This window comes from Tauraco erythrolophus, chromosome 26 (genome assembly GCF_009769465.1).
Source record: "Tauraco erythrolophus isolate bTauEry1 chromosome 26, bTauEry1.pri, whole genome shotgun sequence".
NCBI classification, from domain to species: Eukaryota; Metazoa; Chordata; class Aves; order Musophagiformes; family Musophagidae; genus Tauraco; species Tauraco erythrolophus.
In genome coordinates, this window is record NC_141490.1 from 6,136,138 (window position 1) to 6,157,617 (window position 21,480).

A 21,480-nucleotide genomic window follows, 5' to 3' on the forward strand; every position below is an offset into this window, starting at 1 on the left:
CAAAAATTTGATGAAGCGATCCGACTGCCAACCGAAACTGGAGGAGAAAGTCGGAGAAGGAGCCGGCAAGAGAGTGTAAATCACGACTTCCACTGAGAAATCAAGACAGCATTTCTATCAAATCTAGGTGAAATTTTAGCTCATTTGGCTTAAGAATCATAGAATCATAGAATGGTTAGGGCTGGAAGGGACCTTCAAAGGTCATCTAGTCCAAGCCCCCTGCAAGGAACAGGGATATCTCCAACTAGATCAGGTTGCTCAGGGCCTCGAACATGAAGAACATGAATGAATATGGCAATCTGGATACGGGAGTTACATTACAGCAGAACAACATGGGACCTGAGATACCTGAGGTGGCTTGGACTCCAAACTAGATAGCAAAGGCGATTGTGGCCTCACTGGAGACGGGTATGAAGATCCGATTTCAGACATTAAAGGCTGGTGGCTTCGACCTGAACCTCTCCGAAGCTGATGAACAGCCCCACAGGAGCACGTATGTCATTTGTAGGCTGAGTTTGTTGACTGCCAGCTTTGGGTGCCTTCACAAATTCACTCCCAACAGCAAGCTCCACCACGACTGTGGGTTTTCATGATCCAGGTCTAGACCCGGACGCTACAGCTTGCTCCCGTCCCTACCTTTCCCATCCTTCTGCATTTGCTGCCTTAGAATTGCAGGTGATAAAATACTACCAGAAGGTCTGTGATTTTCCCATGCACTAAAAGCACAGGAATTTGGGAGAACTTAAGAGAAACTCTGGCAAGATTCACACCCTGGTTCACAAGCCAAAGCCTTTCAAAGGAATTCAAATGCATTTCTTATGAGCAGCTGAACTCATATCTGTGCTCATTGCTACCAGACAGGATCCCCTGGGTTTTTTTTACTCTCGCCACTCTTGCCTTTGTTATTTTGAGAATTGTGCCTCACCTCTTTGTGCCTTTAGTTTCCCTGTCTGTAAAATGGGCACTTCACCTAACTGGGGAGTTGTGCATTCGCTAATGTTGCTAAAGCATTTCAAATCACGGCCGTGGAGCTCTCGTTTCCTTGATTTCACCCTGTAAGGAGAGTCAAATTAAAGCTGATTGCTACATAAAAGAAGCCTTTGTGTCTCATCTTCCGCCGCCAGATTAAGTTTCTGAGGTATGTTAAGAAACGAGACCCCATAGGGGTTAGTGGTGTCCATTTAAATCTCTCAAATACCTCCACGCAAATATACCGAGTGCACGAGGATTAGCTCTAAATCTGAGTGGATTAGTCAAGAAGCCTTGGATGGCAACATGGAATTGTTGGAGAAAAATATATAAAATCGTCATTTTTGTCAACTGTACAATACAGCTTGATGCCCCGTGTATAACGAGCTGTAAGCCTGGCAATATCCCAGGATGAAGTGAGGAGAAAACTTTCACTTGGGGAAAAAAAACCAGTGGAATTCACAGGGTCAGAGCATCAAAGACATGAGAGATGGGAAATCTGAGGCCACCTAGGTCCTTCACTCAACACCTGGCAGTCCCCACTGGCTTCGTTCCTGGAGCTCATCCAGTCCTTCTTCAAATCTGAGTCACACATATATATATATATATATAATAAATATAAAAAATATATATTTACACACTCTCAAGTAATTACAGACAACTATGAAAGATTTGGATGTGAAGGACATCATTAAACATACAAAATAACGGGAGCAAACAGACAACTTGATCTGTCTTTTGAAGGCTATACACATTATAATACCAAAAAGAGGGAGACCTTCTTCCTTTCAGGAAGAATATTTAAAATAAAGCACAGTTTCCTACAGAACTTCCCTTGCTTGTGAGATGTTTCAGCTGAAGGTTGGCAGAGACCCACTCACGATGACCTCACTGGTCTATGCACTGATCCATAGATGTTGCTACCATGTTGCATGGGTGGAAGATGTGACCAAGGAAAAAGTCTGGCTCTGAGATCTGGCCTGAAAAGTTTGTAACCTAAAGGATGCACCAGTCTGCCCTGCTGCCAAGTATGGGGTGGGAATTTTTCAAAATGGTATGATTTTTTGCAAGGTTATCAAGGGAAAAAGGTCAGAACCACTCCCAGGCTCCCGTAACCCGGATTGCATTTGATTCCCAAAACTCTCCTCGCTTTTTTTTTTTTCCTGAAAATTTACCTTCCTAAAAATTCCCCTGCCTGGAACTGGTTGTCAGTGGCTGCGTGACTGGTCACAGCTTATTCATAGCCTTAATTAGCAGGTGTGTGACTGCCTGTTCAGCCACATTTTTAGATCTCCAGGCTCTGGCAAGCTGTTGGCCACTAGTGATTATAAATAAAAAGCAAAAGAAAGGCATTATTTTAGGTAAAATATCACTGCAAAACAGAGCAGACATTCAGTTTGACGTGTGAGGATAAATTAAGGGTGAGGATACGGTAAAGAAAACCCTGAGCACCTTCATCACATTCCTGCATTCAAGGAGAAACGCAGCTGAGTTTCAGTTGATCTTGGCTTCTTCGCTGACCTGTAGCAGTAAATTTTCCCCCTTTTTAGTGTTTAAATAGTTTGTCAGTGAATGATCCCATTCATAAAGTGCCGGCGATGACAGTTCTGCAAAGCTAAATGGCACTTAACTGTGCACCTAATAAATCTGCAGCAAAAATAAACAGAGAGGATGAGGGGAAAAAAAAAAAAAATTAACAATGCCCAAGAGCTAAAAAAAAACCCACCAACAAAAAAACACTGGCAGGTATGAAAGGATGTTGTCATTAAAACTGTTTGAAAGGGTATTGTGCAGGATTTTTTCCCATTTCCCACTCCTGTTTGGCTGACCTTTGAATTCTCAGAAGAAAATGGGCTTGGCTGGTACCTGGGAACTCTGTACTTGGTCATACAAACTTGCTGTGGAAGGTGCAGATCCATTTTTCTGTCTCTCTCTGCAGGTATCTGCTTCCACTCGGACCTCCTGATTTAGCAAAAGGGCATCTCCGCTCTCACGGAAAGCAAAATTTGTGTTTGTGAAGTGGTAACCCTGAATCCATATAGGAAAAATTAATGCAACAAGAAAGCTGGAGAGGGACTTTTCGCAAAGGTGTGTGGTGATAGGACAAGGGGCAATGGATTTAGACTGAAAGAGGGGAGATTTCGATGAGATCTAAGGAAGAAATTCTTCCCTCTGAGGGTGCTGAGGCAGTGGCACAGGTTGCCCAGAGAAGCTGTGGCTGCCCCATCCCTGGCAGTGTCCAAGGCCAGGTTGGATGAGGATTTGAGCCACCTGGTGCAGTGGAAGATGTCCAGTGGCAGGAGAGTTGGAACTAGATGATCTTTGAGGTCCTTTCCAAGCCAAACCATTCTATGATTCGGGGTGAAATTAGGGCAGAAAAGCTGGAACTACAACAATCCAGCAAGAACCAAAGCTCAGAGAGCTCAGAGCTCGTGTGTCGCAAACAAGTTGCTTATCACAGAACCACCAACTCCAAGAGCAAAAGTCGTAATAAATCAATCTAGTCGGAGGTGGCACTGGAGAAATGTCACATGTATTTAAGAAGGGGAAAGAAAATCTGAAACAAGCAAACAGACTGAACGCTGACTTTAATAGCTTGGGGGGGAAAAAAAAAGCAACCTTAAATGTAGAGGAAATACAGAGAAATGGGATAGCGTGGAAAGAAGTTTGCTATGCCTCATCTCTCTCTTCAGTAAGATAATGGATTTTCTAGCCAATGGAAACACACTACACCAGTAATTTGCATGGACTGTATAATTCTGTACAGGGAATTAATAACACCACTGACAAAGTGGGGTGTTGTATGAGAGGGTACAGAGGTGGCTGGAGATCAAAGGAAAACGTGTTCAGATGGAGACAAGTGGGCTCAAGGAAGTTTCTTAACAGAATTGTTCAGGATTCAGACTGAGATGAATTTTATATAAGTCTTTAATTAAAACCCTGGGCAGAAAAAGCTGAGTTGAGCCATCAAAGTTGACTGATGACAAAAAGCTGAGTCAGATTGCCATTACCGAAACGGATTGTACGGAACCTGCAGGAAAACCAGGAGATGGAAGACTGGAACAGGGGAACAAGACATGGGAGGAGCAAACCATGAGCGTGGTAATCAGTGAATGATTCAAGGAGTCTTCTGGCTACCAAAACCAGGTGGCCCATACTAAAAAAAAAAATAAATGCAACCATAACTCCAAAATGAGCCAGATAAGGTATTTGTGCTGGAGACAGCACTGCTGCGAGACCTCCTTGGTAGCAACATGTGTAGTTTTCATCACCTATGTTCAAGAAAGATAAATTCAGCCTGGAACAGAAGCAGCAAAAGGATACCAGAGCGATCGGGGGAAGGAGGTTATCTCATGAGACAAGCCTGCAAGAGCCTGGCGGGATGAAGGCTGCCCGGAGATATGATCCCTAGCTATAAATACCCAGGGAGAGAAGCAGCAGAGAGGGAGAAGAACTGCTTGTGGACAATGCTAGTGTTTGGTTTTTTTTTTTTTAAAAAAAAAATCAATCCAAAACACCACCAAAAACCAGCAAAATGGGAAATAAGTAAGTGTAGGAAGGACTATCCCAGGAGTTAGCTCCTGGAGCAGCTTTCCAAGAGGAGCAGAAATGTACAAACCCCCTCGGTTTGTTTTTAAAAGGAGATGGAAATATTTACGAAAGGGAAAGTACAAACACACCCCCCTGCAACAACCTGGTCTTTGTAAGCCTGACAGACCCTGCTCATCCCAACTTTTATCTCCTGCCATCACAGAGGATCCCATCTGGAGAAAGCACCTCCCAGCACCAACGGTGGAGAATCCCGTTGCACGGGGAAAAGGAGAATATTTGTGTTACGTCCCACAAGCATTTCCCAGCCTGGCGTTGCTGTAACTCCGCCGAGTTTAATCAAACTAAGCTGTTAGGGAGAACAAGCAGGAAATTTATAAAAATAGGATCCACTGAAGGGGACAACACGGCTCGTAGGAGCACTTGGGGGACATCACTGATTTGGCAACACTCCCCTGTTTACCTGCTCCAGATTTATTGTCCAAAACCAGAGCTGAGCTTCTCTGCTGACAGCAGATCTTTACAAAGAGCTATTAGAAAAGAGTGGGAAGGTAGAAAGCTTTCCCTTTCTGCAGGAGACCGTGCATGACACCCTCAAAGGAGCTCTATCTTCCGAGGCAGGATTATCTGCTGCTGGAAAAAATCAGGATCTCTCTTGGGCGTCTCAAACTCAGCCTTCGAAGAGTTATCTTGGCCCTTGTTCCCGGGCCCATGTCCCACACAAACTGCAGGCAGTGCCGTGTAAATCAGGCTAAAAATCCCACTCTCTGCTACCTCGGGCTCTCCACAAATTACTGCTGGAAGAGATGGGCTCCGTACCGCGTCCAAAAGGTCAACGCGTTTGGCCTAATCCGGAGCGGGGCTGGGAGCCAGGGAGCAGAGCGTTCCTCAGGATGGGGTTCAGAGACGGCTCCACAGCTTTCCAACAGCTTTTAGGAAAGGGAAAGATCAAGTTCATGGGCTTTCGCTTATCCCTGGGTGGCAACGTGGCACGAGGAGAGCGGCAGGTCCTCGGGAAGGGGAATAATGACGCTTCCCAAACGAGTTATCCCATCTCTCCTGGCAAGAGCTTAGAGCAAACATCAAGCCTTCCTCTGCTCTTTGACATCTTCATCTTACTGCTCGTGATGGGCGACTTCTCACTGCACAAACGGATCTAATTATCACCTCAGGGGTAAATATTCGCTCAGGTACATGGAGAATAAGGCAGGTAACTCCCAGTCTGGGCTTCTAATCCCATTATCAGACACCTCCTCAGCATCATTATCCTAAATCACACAAAATGAAACGCAGGGGAAAAAATACCATTGTATTTCCAGTAATGAGAAGCATAGACAAGAGAGGAAATAATTTCTCTGAGTCACGCTCCCCACCCAAATAATAGAAATATCTCCGTGTGGAGAAGCAGATGACGTTACGGATTAGCTGCACTTAATTTTCATCATGAAGAAGTTTCCATGTGCAAATCCCGGCACAGAAAGCCGGCTGTCCCTCTTTAGGTGGCCTGGACTCCAGCTATTTGCTGTCTTTGAGGTTTGCAGGGAGCTGATGTTGTCTATCCCTTGTTTGCAAGGGCTCAGTCCTTTCAGACCAGAAGCCGATGCTCCTCCGACCATCCCAGATCAATCCAGGGATGGGCACAGCCACAGAATAAAAGGAGCAATTGTTCTGGATGTAGAAAGCAGTTCTGATGTGGCAGCTTGTGGTTTGGGAGTAGCACGGGTGGATCCCAGCTCCTGCCTCCGGGAATCCTTGGAGGTGCAATCCCTCCGCTGCTCCGAAACCTCAAGAACCTCCCACGGGAGTGAAGCTGACCGGGAAAGGGCAGATGCAAGAAGGTTTGGAAGAGAAACTGGAATTATGGGCAATCCAAGCTTCTAGTAAGAAGGAAATTCCCATCTCTCCTGACAGGTCCTTGGATGCCCTGGGCATCGAGCTTGTATGTGCACGTATACGCTAGGGACAGGGATGGACCACGGAGAAGTTCCTCTCTTCTCACTGAGCTGGTGGTGTAATCTCCCAGCAGAACAGCTGTCAGCGAGAACCCCCAGCCGGTGGCCTGTTTGTAGTTATCACTTTTAATCCACCACTTCCAGCTTGTTTGTCTCTCCTTGAGCTACCAGACAGCCAGGAGAGTCTGTGCTCCCCAGAGGCACCAGGAAAGCTCCGCAGAGAGCAGCTGTGTCATCTGGCTTTAAAAATAAGCTTTCCCCTGAATGTTAGCTTGCTAAAAAGTGCTCAAGAGCCACAAAAAACTGCAGGGTTTGTATCCAGCAGTCTCAAGGAAGAAGCCCTGCTGTTTCCATCGCAGTTTACACCTTTTTTTTTTTTTTAACCCGGCTACTTTTGCAAAAAGTAATATGTTAGTATCATAATCACGAGGAGACACTGCTGGAACAGCCACCCGAGCTGCCTGGCTGTGACAGCAAAGGATGCTGCTGAAAACCTTCTCCCTGTGATTTGCTCCTTGCATAAATACCAGGACCTGGTTGACTTAAAGCAGCTCTCAGACCCTCTTTAACTTAATCCACTTGCTGCACGAGCTCCTCCGACCCCTTGCAGGGGTGCAGGAGATCGTGCCTTGGCTAACCCCTCCCTAGCTCATTTGGAGGTCTGTAGGAATCTGCACGGCTTCAGAATTGGGTATCACATCTCTGATAAAACCAAGAAAGGTTTTGCTTCAGCTTAAATAAGAGCTGGGCTTCGGGTGTGGTGAGAACGGTGAAGTTTTTTGTCCAGGAACTTGTAATATTTGCACTTGACGACGATGTTAGCTACCTGCTTGGGAAAGACCTTCACGGCCCTCGTATGGAAGCGTAAAGGCCTGAAATATTTTACTATTATTTTACTCACAAGGGTTTGGTTCCTTTGGTTTTACGCAGCTATTAGAAGCATTTGCCCAAGGGGTAACCATTGCTTCCTCTGTTTTCGTTAGTGCTCTGGCATGCTCAGCAGCCTTCTTCCCCAGGAAATTTTACCTTATGAAATGTCTTTTATGATAATAAACTTGTTTCTCACTAATCTGTGAGGAGGGGGGGGGGGAACCTCCTCCCCGTTGCGTGCAGGAAGGTAGGCTGTCCAGGATGATTTCAGGAACCTTTCCCAGTGAGTAACACTACTACTCTCAATTGTTTGACAAAACAAGAGTTTCAGTGTTTCCAGCCGTGTCAGAACAGCCCAGAGGGGTTAACTCTCTCCGTTGGCAACCACCTCGCACTACACCTCTCCCTTTTGGCACCTATGGATCCCAGCAGAGACAAGAAGCTTCCTTCCTACCAGCTACTGCCGTGCTACGGTGTCATTATTCCATTGAGTCAGCACAGCACGTCCAAGGAGATGAACAATATGGAAAGGGTCTGGAATTGGGGGAAAGCCTAGAAATCACAGGGTATCTGGTGATGAGAGAAAAAAAACCCAAACTCAATCTATTTCTGCTAGGGAAAAATAGATTTTAGGGTTCAAATCTCTACACCAAAAATCATCCTCACGAACCTTAACTCCAGGACTTCCAAGTCTAAACCTAGTGTCTAGTTATGGGTTCCTAGAGCTCAAGGTAAGCAACAAGTTGGGGGGCTTTTTTGTGGGTTTTTTTGGTTGTCGTTTTAATGACACATCACTAATTTAAGAGATATTAATTGCAACTACTATGTTTGCAATGTGCCATTCTTGTGAAAAAAAAATAAAAAAAAAATAAAAAAAGGAAAGCCTCTGTGCTCCAGAGATTTATGCTCTCAAACCATCTATTCTCCAGTTTACAGTAAAACCTGATAAATCCTACCTGGAAGTACCAGACCTCGGGAAGAAAGAGGAGTGAGTTTCTTGCAGGATGTCCATGTCCTACGTCTGAGATTCCACAGGATCTCGGCTTCATCAAACCTGCGCCTTCGCCAAGACACACATTTAAGCCCAAATCCTGTTTTGTACCCTCAATCTAATCCAACTGTTCTTCATGTTTTAAGTTACTCAACAGAAGAGGAAGCTTAGGAAAAACCTGTCACTCACCATCCTTGCACTTATAGTTAGATCCCAGGAAAATCTCTGTATTTACAGAACCAGAACTTACTTTATCTGTCAAAATTTACCCCCGAAAGTTGACTTTTCAACAAGACTGTTTTTCCTCCTAATTTTCATTTTTTCATGTAGCTTGATACAATTAAGCTTTTCAGTTTGGGCTTTTTCTTTCACCTCCTCCTTCTCCCCTCTTTTTTCACTCATTTCTTTCTCACTGCCCTTTTCCATTTTGCTTCTTAAAGACAGATGATGGAGAGAAGGGGGAACTAAAAAACCACCCAAACACCAAATTTCTTTGTACTGCCCTGAAGTTCAATGAATACATCGAGTTTTTTCCTTGCAAAACAGGATGAAAGCCCATTCATCCTTGCTGGGACCTGGGGGAACTTACCATCTTGCAGGATGAGCTCAGTGCTTTGCAAAATTATCTAAACAGTGGGTACAATAAAAGGTGGGTCCCAGCCAGAACTCCGGATATGAGAACTTTCCATCCCTGTAGGGGAGTTCGGATTTCGACATCAGGGCTTGTTCCTTGCTGTTAGAACTGGAAGCCAAACACCCCTGAACATCAGCAAGGTTCAACCCCAAGGGCATGTGTCTCTGATCGGCTCCTCCAATAAGTGACAAGCAGTCCTGGGACAGGAGATCTTGGTGCCTGGGAGACAGAACCATCAATAGCCTCTTAAAATATAAAACTATCTTCAGGATCAGTGCAAAGGCACTCAGAAAGCCCTTCGCTGTCACTCTGTTGATGAAGACGAAGCCTCTTTGTGCTGATCTCCTCAATATTGACTGCAGATAGTGGCCCATGTTGGCTACGCTTCTGAACAAGGGTGCCTAAAGTGAGACTTATAATGTTATACCCTCAAACCATCTATTCTTCAGTTTACAGTATTTCTGGGTCTCAACTCTCAGCCACGAGAGCTGGGCATCACCATAACCCCCTTTAAAGGCTAAACTCCAACAGCCTGGCTTTCTCCAGCCCAGCCTTGAAGCCCATCCCAGCTCAACCCAAAGCAAAGCAGAAGAGTTGCCCAATTCTTTGCATTTCAGTGACAAGACCAAAAATAAGCCCAACAGAGGAAAACCTCGAAAAAAGAGGAAAAGGAGCACTTGCCTACCAACATCATCTGGGATCAGTATGTTCAATTCTACTAGAATCTGGAGATGTTTTCCTCCAGCTGCAGATGTAGCACAGAACAGACAACAGGTATGAAAAGATTTAGCCAAGCAATAATTCCGTGGTTTTACCATTTCTCCCCTGCTGTTTTCTTTCCATCCATGTTCTGAATGTGCTTTCCATGAACGTTCAAGAGATTTTCAGGAACATCAGTGAAAGTAATCCGGTGCGAGCAAGTATCAGACAGCATTTCAAGAGCGAATTTTGCACTTTAAAATAATCACATTGAAAAAATAAGATGCTAAGATTGCTACTCATCCAAAGCAGGAACAAAAACATCTTCAATATCTTATGGACTCATTAAAAACTAGTCCAGACAGTTAGAGTATTGCATTTTTACCCAGATTGACTCATAAGTGATTAGAATGGGATTAGCAACGAAAAAAAAAAAAATCACAGGAACTGTTCCCACTATAAAGCAGGGTTGAGTCAGAAACAATTATTTGCATCTGGGAAGTGGGAAATGTCATTTTGTAAAAACTTACTTTACTCTTTGCTGGAAAATGACCAACTTTGCTTTGCTTGTGATTTAAATTTAAAATTCTTCAAATTTTGTATTTTCATATTTATCCAGTTCATTGGATAGCACAGAAACACCACACACCACTACCTATTTGTGGAAGTAATTTTTCTTCCTTATTTCTACTTTTCTTCCCTCCCACCATGTAAATCTGTCAAAATTCCTCAAATTAGACAAATCCACTGGGTGCCAAATGTAAAAAAAACCAAACCAAAACAAAAAAACCCACAAAAAATCCCATACAACAAAACACAAAATCCACGTTATCCATTTTAAGGAACAAATTTTGGTTGAAAGAAAGACTATGCATGGAAATTTCCAAATGCTACGTTTAAAATACACTTCTAAAAATTTTTTTAATAATTCATTAGAAGGTATTTCCACTTTGAACTCAGAGAAGTTAAAATATCTTTGATGCCTTCCCTGACGGTCAACTTTTTATGCTTCTGGAATGATCTGTGCACAAAATTTGATTTAGTGAACTATTCAGGTTTCCAAATAAACCTGGTAGAGACTCTCGCAGACTTTTTTGCAATCTGATGGTGCAACTCATTAGACAAATTATTTCCAGTAAATTGCTCTCTTCATCCTCATCGAGTACTATCGCATTTAAGACTTGTGGAAACATTTTATTTTGAGATAACAGTGCTGATGTTACTATCCAAGAACAACAGAGGACGATTATAGATTTCATGGACCATCTAATCTAATTCCTGTAAAAACAGGCCATAGGCCTTTTTTAAATTAAATGCTATTTCAAGTCCAATAGATACGGTTGAACTAAGGCACAGTTCTGGAAAGAAAAAGAAAAAGAGAAGAAAAAAAAAAGACATCCACAGATACAGAATGTGCAACAACATACTGTATCATAACTCCAGACAAGCACCAAACTGCTGCCCCGCCACCCTCTCACTGCGCCTGTCATGAGCATGTCAGGGCTCAGGGGAAAGAACAATGGTCCAAAGACAAACAAATTTCGATGCATTTTAAAGCCAGAGGAAAGACTTTGTAGCTCACAGTCTGTGTTTTCAACCCAATGGGCAGAATGGAAATCTTTTATCCCATATCCATCTCTCTGTGGCGTAAAAAAAGAGCTAAATGGCATCCAATGCCTGGGATTTTCCAAGTTTCTTGCAAACGAGCATTGCTGAACTCTGGGGAATTTATTTTAGGTTTAGGTGCAAATCCATGGAGGCACTTAAACCTGTAGATGCCTTTTCCAAGTTGATTATTTTGTATTAAGTACACAGTGAGCAGACCAATGTCCCACCCCGGCTTCCTTCAAGTCAGAGTTTCACCATCTGAGTATTACCTGATGCAAATGCAGGTGCCATTACAGAGTTAACGCGGAGGTGGAATTAAAGTTTTCCAAACACCATTGAGCAAGAAACTGGGGGGAAAAAAAAAAAAAAAAAAAAAAAGAAATCCTTTGTCTGCACTCAACACTCCTTGGACAAGTCACTCCAGTGTGAATTGTTACCAGCACCCTAAAAAAGGGATATTAAGAAATTATCTTCGCAGGGTCACGAAGAACTATTTATTAGCTGCCTAGATAGAACTGCGGGAGGGAAGGTGATGGACAATTTAGCTGAAACACCAGTGCTCTCCTTCTGACACACTCACCAGCACCAGTGACAAGGTGGCGTTAACGACACCCCTCACCTACCTTAGCAAGGTGCTACAAGGAACCTTGCAGGGTGCTTGCTGCACATCAGCGTTAGGGATGACTCCTGCTTTCTCCAGGGTTTGTTAGAACAAAAAAACCTAGCCCAGAAAAGTCTCTGTCTAGCATTCTGAAAGAGAAACGACAACAACTGGTTTATTTAGATATTTAATTTTTAATTAAAAAATAAAGGTTATCTTAATACATCTCTTGCAGCCTTTGGGCAAAATGCACCCTTAACAAGACTTTATGAAACATGATGCACATCTGTTCTTGGCACACATCTTAAACAAATGCGAACTTTCTGCAGCAACTTCTCAAATCCGTCATTCTCCCAAAACCCTGAAAACATTTAAATGTTCTTTAAGAAAACCTTACAAAAAGTACAAGTGGGCCCTAAGCAAAAATCCCAGATCCAAGCATCCCAAAGCTTTTGGAGCAGACTCAAATCTAAACCCTCATCTCATTCAAAGTTTTATCCTGGATCACTGCAAATTCACAGACACGGCACCCAAACAACCAAGAGAGACGAAATCCAAATGCCGACCCGGGTATGAATCTCGCTTTGGAATTTCCGATCTTTACACCGGGCCAAAGCAAACCTCGGGGGCTGAACTTCTTCCTAAAACTCTTTAAGTTGGGCCCATCCCTAACAGAAATAAGTGCTGGTTGCACGATGAAACGGTGCTATCAGAGCTCTCCATTAGCTGTCCCTGATCCGAGACCAGACCAAGCGCTCCGTGCGTTTGCGCTACTTGAAGAGGCAAGGACAAAGTCAAGCGAACACACCGAACTCTCCAACACGGTTGTACCACCACACATCCGCCTCCCGCGGCGTGAAAGGAGCCCTGGGCTTCTCTTTTACTTGCCAGGAGCTGTCTCAGGTTTCCAGACGTGGTTTTTCCCTGGAAACACGTCCGGGCCTCCATCGCTATCTGGGGGAAGGCTTACGCGCGCCGCCGGAGGGACGGGTCGTCACCACTCACACGGGACGTCTTTGTTCCACCGTGGCCCGTGATGGCCGATTCCCAAAGGCACAAAGTGGACAATCTTTAGACTTATGCACAAGGTCTACATATATATATATATTTATATATATATGTACACACACAATTACATACATATTTAAATATATATATATACATACATTTATTTGGTTTGGGTTTTTCTCTTATATTTTTTTTGCTTTTATTTTTCCCCTTTCCCTCCTTGCTTTCCCTTTTAACTTAATGTCGTAGTCTCCTCTGAGGAGGGCTCTGGTATATGTTCTGGAGACTTCTCTGTCTCCAAGGAGACTTCTGGCTTCTCCTCTGTCAATTTAGGCTCCTCGGGATCTTGAGATCCCTCCAGCTCCTGACTCTGCACCTGGCTGTTCATTTTCTCTTCTGCTTCAATCTCCTCCAAGGTGGGAATGGAGTTTTTCTTTGGACGGCCTTTGGGCTTTGTTGGAGCCTCCTGTCCACCTTTCAGTACCTGGAGCAGAGAGACAAATCGTCAGGATCAATCTGAACTCCGCTGCTGTGAGACATCCTTTAGAGAAAGATGAAACTCTCATCTGTGTAAAAGGTGGGAGTCAGCAAGACAGGTCTGTTCCTATGTTTAATTCCCTCTCCCTTCACATCATCACTGCAGCAACAAGACACTTCCAACCAAAGCTCTGTATCCAAGCTAATCCCAAATCTGTCTTAAGTGGCAGTAACTTCTGCAGCTGTCACACACGTTCAAAGATACGGTCTAGAACTGCATCTCCTCTCTGAGATCAGAATACATAAACATCTCCACCAGAGAATGTCACAGCATCATGGTTCCCACCAGGATTTATTAAGACAGTTGTCCTTTCTAAAAGCATTTTAACTGGAAGAGGGCCATGAAGCTGAGAATAAGTGAAAGGAAGATATGAAAAGCAAGAATTAATGATATTAGCTCTCAGAACTGCATTGGTTTCCATGGAGCAACACAATCTTTTTTGTCTACGCACATAACCAATCCCACAAGCATTAAGATCATAGGAATGCCAAAAATGCAGAGGGAGATATTTTGGTTTTCCCTCTGTTCTGTTCTAATTTCTTTCATCCCTTTGCCGGGTATACTTTCTACTGCCTATGGTCCCTCTAGCCCACCACATATGTTGCAGTATAAACTTTTTTTAAAAAAAGAGTATGTTTCTAAGGAAAGTGACCAAAAATAAAATAAAATTTGGTATAAACAGACACAAGTCACTGCCCAGCTTCCAAATCTGTTCTCTTGAAATCAGTTGTTAAGGGCCATGGAGAAAGGGTAACTGACCACTTACCATTTTCTTCCACTTCATCCTACGGTTCTGGTACCACGTCTTCACCTGGAGCTGAGTCAGTCCCAACGACTGGGCTAAGTCAAGCCTGGGAGACACGAGATACATTGAAATGAGTTCACGGAGGAGGAGAAGACCTCAGATGCCAGGTGCAGCCAACCCAACATTGTAAGAGCCCACAACAGTGGGACCACCAGAAAAGATGGCTATTTGTCTCTCTAATCTGTTGGTTTGAGAACAGGTCAGACCAAAGTGGTAAAGCACTATGAATCTAGGATGTAAAGATAGATGCTTTTACGGAAGACGCAAGAATATGTAGGTGTTTGCAGGCTCTCTCTTTTCTTCTCTGTGACCACTGGACAAATGAGCAAGCCTAGAAGTTGCAGAAGTTTGCCTGCTCGCTTTGGAACACTCCAACTGCTGACACTCCACATTTCTACATGAAGCAGGGACCTGCTGGTACACCACATCCCTGAAAAACAGGTCTACGGTGTCTGAAGCAAACACGTGAAGAATGAGGACACCCAGCATCCGTCTGCCTTTGGAAGTGCTGCACTTTGTATCATATTTCTTCTTCACTACCTACATAATGGGGATAATAACCCTTTCTCATTTCTCACGGAGCAGTAGTACATCTAAATCTATTAATTTCTTAAGCATTCTGCTATTATAGACAATTTAGGCTTATAAGCGAATTTATTATTTGCGTGTTTAGCTTAAGGGTATATGTGGCAGACAGCCCATAATCCTGATTCATCCTCCACAAAGCTCCAACCTGTGCAAGTTCATCTGAAACCATTCATTATTTCTGTATTAAAACCCGGGATATGAAGCAAATGCAGCTCAGAGTAACTCTCTACCCTTCCCCACAGGTGACGGCACCATGCGCCTGGCAGTGTTGTAACGGAGTTGCACAACGGACCGAGTTGGAAATCCTCCTCGACGCTGGGCAAGTGCCCCGCAGAGTCACGCAAGACCCGCAGGTGGGACAGCTCAAACTCAAGAGTCACATTCCAAGGTGCTCTGGATTGTGTGAACTTTTTGGAAAAAAAATATTTCCCCGCCTTTGGATGGGGAAACAGATTTCTCATGGCCAAGTTTTTCATAATAAAACTTTTGTTTCAGCTGGGCTCCTAGGGCAGTCAGACTCACTCTCACGTTTACAAACACCTCCGTAGCCCACACCAGCTCTCTGTGCTCAAACACACACTCAGGGGTTCATGCTTTTCCTCTACTTTGGATTCACTCTGGACCAAGGCTTGGCTTGCCTGCTGCCTGTGCCGCTCCATCGCGTCTGCGAGGTATCCCATCGATTTAAAGATACTCTCACTGTTATTTGAGAAGCAGAATTTAGCATCGTACCACGCTCCCTTCCTACTAACAAACCAGGAGCTCCAGTTGCTCTCCAAGCCGTACAATCTTGTGCCTGGGCCAAAAGCTGGAGGAGTGAATGCAGATCGCAACCCACTGCTTTGCCATCACGTTTCCAGCCATGAGCTGACAGAGGAACACTGCTTGACTAACTCTTGCCTTAGTGCACGTCTTATCACACTTTGGTTACCTGCAACCAGCTACCATCTCTTGCCACACACATTGGCGTAACCAGTATTGCCTGGAAACCAGAGGAAACAAACAGAAGGGAAGTGGTACACGGACAGGAATTGCTCATCAGCAGCCTCAAACGGGTACAAAGCCAAGAACAGTCATACCATAAATTAACAGCCTCGAGTGCTGCATCAACAGTGTCAACCATCTGGTTCTGTGAAGCTGGGAGAAGTCAGTAGAGGAGCACTGGGAACTTTGAAACTGTATGAGACACTCTGGCCGTGCCAGTGAAATTTGGTCTAGCTGGGATCCTTGGCTTTGGCGACAGGCAGGACGAGTGGAGAAGGCTGATATTCAAAACCAATTTAAATATTAGGACACTGCCATCCGTGGAGTTCAAGGTCTGGCATACCTTTCGAACCGTCTCTAGGCTTATAAAGTTAATAGGAAGCAGACCTGTCCAATTCCTGTAATTTAAATTTGCAGAGTAGGATTCAAAGCCTTTAAACCAGATAAAACCTTTCCTTATTTTGGTTCGTTCATTTGGTACCAAGCAGTCCCTAAGACCTTGTCTTTTCCTTCACAAAGACAAGGTACTTGCCTGTACCTTCACAAGAGCAAGGTAGTCTTCAACTCTGTGCAACCTTGGCTCTGTTTTCCAAGCTGATGGACAGGCCAATGTCTTCTCATTGAATTGCTACCCAAGTTTGCTAGATGGAAGCTAGTTCAGCAGCCAGCTGAAGCCACAGCCAACCTCTTGGCTGCCATGGAGACCACCAGATCCCAGGTGGAGACAGGCTCCACCTTTTTTCAAGTGTGCAGCAGGAATGGGAAAGCCCCAGAGTCTTCTGCTCCATCCCTTGCCTATCTCTGAGCCTGGATGCCTGCTAGAAAGCAAATATATCACCATGTGGCATTTCCAGTGATATAATGGAATATATTATGGATATAATCTGTTCGTGTCACCTTTGATCCCAGGAAAAAGACTTGAAATTGAATCTGGTCATCTGCTCATGTCCTTGGCCAACGGCAGAGGCATCTCTGTGGAGCTGGAAGGCAGCACTCTACAGCCCAGGAGTGTTGAGCATGGGAACAGCTAAGCAGGGCTAGAGCAGCCCTTTTGCTCATTCCTTTTCCTAGTCTAAGAGACTGACTTACCTGTCAGGGGTAGAGAGATACTTCTGCTTCTGGAATTTCTTCTCCAAGCCCATCAGCTGGAGTTCCGTGAAGATGGTCCTACTCCGACGTGGCTTTTTCAACCGAGGCGCAGGCTGCTCTGCCTCCGACTCGCTGCTGGCATGGGTCTCGCTGGCAGGTGTCTCCGAGCTCGCAGTCCCCGAGGAGGTCTGGGCTGGCAGCACGCGGGAGCTGGTGGCAGCCGGGACGAGGTGAGGGACCACAGAGGGCTGCCTGGTGATGACGGAGATGAGAGGATATGCCCTCAGAGAAGGGGACCCTGGCAGGGAAGGAAGCAGAGGTGGATAAAGGTCAGTTCAGTGGCAATACAGTTGAGTAATGGGAGCACTGGAGAGGACAGGAATACCTTTCCTGGCTCTGCCATTCACTTGTTAAACAACCACAGACAAATGAATTGTCCTCTCTGGATCTATTCCTCCTCCCAAATTGCACGTGTTCAGCTTTTCTTGGGCTGGGAGTCTTGACACGTGATCCCTAGCACAGGGAGAGGAGGGTCTGCATTTCCAACGCTTTTTTTTTTTCTTTTTTTTTTTTTTAGCTACTATAGAGATTAAACTCAGCAAATGATAAAACCTGTCCCCATCCACGCAACTCTGCTTCTCTGCAGACACCAGGACAGGGTTCACTCGAGACAGTTACCTAATCTCCCTTTACAGGTGACAGACGACAGAGTTCAAGTCACAATTCATCTCATCCTCTAGTAGGTAACTGAAAGAGTCAGATGAATCACACTTTCATCCTCCGCTGTCCATACTGACCCTGCTGACTATATAGGCAGATGAAGATGAGGAGATGGGAAGCAGGGCTCTTCACTAACTCTCAACTCTACATCTTATACCAACCAGTTGATACCAGCCCTAAAAAACAAATCAACTGTTCTACTCCAATCCTTTCAGGTCAGGGCCAGTCTAGGATGACAAATCTAAACATTCCCAAACACTAAAGGAAGTTCTGATTCACATGAGACCTTCTGAATTTACAGCTATAGACAGATTTCTGCTCAGCCTTAGCCCCAGGAAATTAAATGTTCGTTTAAAATCCGGGTGGGGAAATAGGGCCACGTACGGGAAATGCATGCTCATTGCAAGAGGGGACTCTATCCAACTTTGAAACCAACCTCCACAGTCTTGGGCAAGTCACTGGCTTGCTCCATACCTCAGTTTACCTCATTTGCAAAATGGAAACAATCTTTCTTCCCTACTTCACTGGTGGTAAAACACGGATTAAAGTTTAATGTACACCAAGTATTCTGAGATCTTTAGATAGGTGGTACTATGGAAAGGAACGTATTCACCAGCAGGCCTGATTGCCAAACTCTTCCTATGAATCACCCCTAATGAAAATAATGATCTGTAGACCTCAAGGACTCTATTTCAGTGAGTAACTTGTCGCAGTGGAAGAAAAGACTTTCCAGCCTGGCCTGCTGATGGCCCATATTCTTTACCCTCCTCCCCGAAGTGAAGGGCTGTGACTGCACGGATCAGGTCCCAGGTAAGCTGCAGCTCAAAGGGTACATCAAAGAATCGTGCAGATGTTGATCGTTGCTTCTCCTCACAACCACTGCAAGCTGTGCAAAATCCAGCCACTTGCTATGCAAGCTTGGAAAACCAGTCAAAACGCTGTAAGTCCCAACAGACTGGGATTTAAGCGAGACTGTGACTACAGATTGGGGTTTAGGCAGACTGAGCCTTGAGCCTTGCTTTTGCCTCCACATCTCTGCAACACTAAAAATCAAAACATTTCCATTAAATTTAAATTATTCCAAGGAAGTACTTGAGAGTTGAGATCAGAATTGCCAAGCCAACCTTTAGATTGTATAAAGCATTTTCCACCTTCTCTGTTTTTTTTTCAGCCGAAAATGGTTTTGATCTACAGCGTCACCAAGTAACCCGGTAGAAAGTCTGCCTTGATTTACAACCTCAGTGGCTGTTCAAAGACCACAAATTAGGATAGAGTGTGCTGTTTTTTGCTTTACACTACTAATTCTGCCCTCATTGATATTTATGCACCCACTGACATTGGTCAACTACACAGAAAGTAAAACAGATCCTGCTTCCACCATCTATATCCTCCTCCCCAGTGCCCGCTACAGTTAAGTTTCTGACACCACGGGATAGCAAAAGCAATGCCAACCCACCAACGGAACAGGCGACTTCCTCTGTTTCAACTAAATTTACCAAAAAGAACCAGACCCTCTTCCCTTCTTGAAGGGCACCTCCATTGCAAGAGTCCTATGAAGGAACACTGAAGCCACCTCCACCATTAAGAGATGTTCCTGGGTGGGCAATGAGGTGTGCTGATGGTCATCATCTGGCAGCGGTCCTGGGACTTGGCCCTTCTCTGCACTACTCATTCACAGAAGCTCTAAAAGAAGAGACTTCACGGATCCCAGTTCCAACCAGCTCTGAACAAGGAGACTGAAAACTGATGCCCTGGTTTACACACTATAAAGGAGTGGATCCAGTCTTATCTTATATCCTTATTCTGCTGTTAGCAGGTCCTGGTTCAAATCTGCCTATCGCAGAGCTCCTGCTCCCCTGCAGGTTCATTCTCCGAGTCTTATCTCATCGCCTGAAACCCCATTCCTGTCCTTTTGGCACCAGATCACTGGTTAATTGATACTTTTACCCTTGTACCCCTGTATATTTCCAGCAGGGCTTTCCATAAACCACAAGATTACTAAGGAGTAATAAATCACCAGAGCTCAGAAACCCCTCCAAGGCTCCAAGTGACTGAAACCTCTGGACAAAAGCATTTTTACAAGGAACTCTCTTCAAGGGAGGTCAGCAAAAGGTATTTGATATCAGAGCAATGAGGGATATTTGATTTCTCCTATGGTAGCAGTACATGGAGCTGCTTGGAGTGGGGAGAGGCTCGTTACAAGAGTCCCAGAGCTTACAATAATCTGCCTCCATCAAACAGGGGAAAGTGTCTTCAGGATATTTTTCTAATGATCGGGTGTGATCAGGAATAAAAGAATTGCTTTCCTCCTTCTAAGATCAGCAGCAAGAACGTGGCCATTTTTGCAGGGTAAACCAGGGGCTGGTTATTAGAGAAGCAGATCAGAGTTGTTCACGTCCACATTTTCAAACGCTGAGCACCTGAATGAGGGGATACGTTTTCCAAAACGTTCAGCAGCCAGCAGCTGCGACCCCGCCAAGCGCTCAGAAAAGCTCAGCACATGCTTATTTTTGGTGCCCATGTCAGGACACTTATTTACTTACGGCACTTCTGAAACTGCTGTTCTACTTCTGTGCAAGTAGTGGTTTGCAACTGGTGAGCTGCTTTGAGCTCCAGGTGGTGAACAGATCTGTGAGGCTGTTGACACCAAGTGCCTTATATTTGTTTATCATTGGTGCTCATAAGAGAAGCCTTCGCTGATGGTTTGGCACCAACAGTTGCGACGGTGCTTTTAGAAACCATCGTAAATCATGAAAGCATCTGCTGATGTTCAGCCCAACCGTATACAAGACTTCTCAGCTTTCTGCCCTCAGCCTGATGAGGACACAGGATGGTTAGATTAAGGACAGTGTTTAGAGAAAAACGTGGAGTTCAAGGCTGCAGATACCTTCTAGGGGGAAAGCTGTTGACCAGAAAGGGGGCAGTGCTTTAGCAGTCACCTCTCCTCGCAGATAGAGTAAACCAGAAATAGGCAGCCTCTACACCGCACTAGCTAGCTTCTCCATCACGAAGTAAAGAAAACTAAGTTCAGTCCTGTTCTGGATCTAGTTATCCCAAAGTTCAAAGGTAGCTGAAGTTGAGCCAGCCCATTGTCTCTAGGTACACTCTTAACATGACTCCTCTTAAACCATCCGTACAGTTCTTACCCTGATACAGCCTTGGCTTCCAAACACTGCGAAATCTGAGGCTAGATCTAAATTTCACATCCCCCAGAGTTCAAAGGTATTTTGAGACTGACATGGTATTGTGAGTATGGAATAATTTCTTAATTTTCAACAAATTAAAGGCTGGCAAGCAGCTCTTGTCTGCTCTGCACTGTTGTGACACGCTGTGTCTCCTAAAATGGGAAGGAATGGAAATGAAGTGCTCTTCCTTTCCCCACCTGCCTTCCAGAACAGTTTCAGCTGAACTCACACTTTCCTGCATTGTTGCTCGAGTGCCTTTTCCAACCCTGACCCACCGGTCTTTTGCACTTGAAAACCAAAAAGTATTCCCCGTAAGCCAGAAAATGAGGAATTAGTTTGCTACCCAGGAAACACACTTCAAGTGTTTTATAGTTTCCATCTAAAACGATCAAAAGGCAGCACAGTCCAACAGTGAAGCCAAAAGTGGTTTAGGACTCAGAAGATCTCAATGCTCTTCATCGGGGCAGTGGTCTCTTACTAGGCGGTTTTACGCAGAAAAGTCCCAGTTTTATCTATTAGAATAGTCTTAATCACCACTCCAAAACCTAGGGTAGTCTTGGGCTCACTTTGCTGCTGAATACTTCTCAAATACTTGGGAAATAGTAGCATAATCCATACTTCATACCATGCACAACTGAGGCAGCAGTGCTTCAGCAACAGAAGTTTTCCTGTAGTTATTTTTTAAGCATT

The 21,480-nt window shown here is 44.6% G+C and overlaps 1 protein-coding gene across 1 annotated transcript in view; it reads right to left on the bottom strand.

Annotated features, from left to right (window-relative positions):
- Positions 1 to 13,113: 13,113 nt before the first annotated feature.
- Positions 13,114 to 21,480, bottom strand: part of BARX2 (BARX homeobox 2) — a 34,098-nt gene continuing 25,731 nt past the window's right edge. The window contains exons 2-4 of the mRNA XM_086627043.1: positions 16,886 to 17,183; positions 14,186 to 14,270; positions 13,114 to 13,365 (exon numbers count right to left, since the gene is read on the bottom strand). Coding sequence (XP_086483169.1) covers positions 13,114 to 13,365; positions 14,186 to 14,270; positions 16,886 to 17,183 — 635 coding nt within the window. The remainder of the gene's footprint in view (positions 13,366 to 14,185; positions 14,271 to 16,885; positions 17,184 to 21,480) is intronic.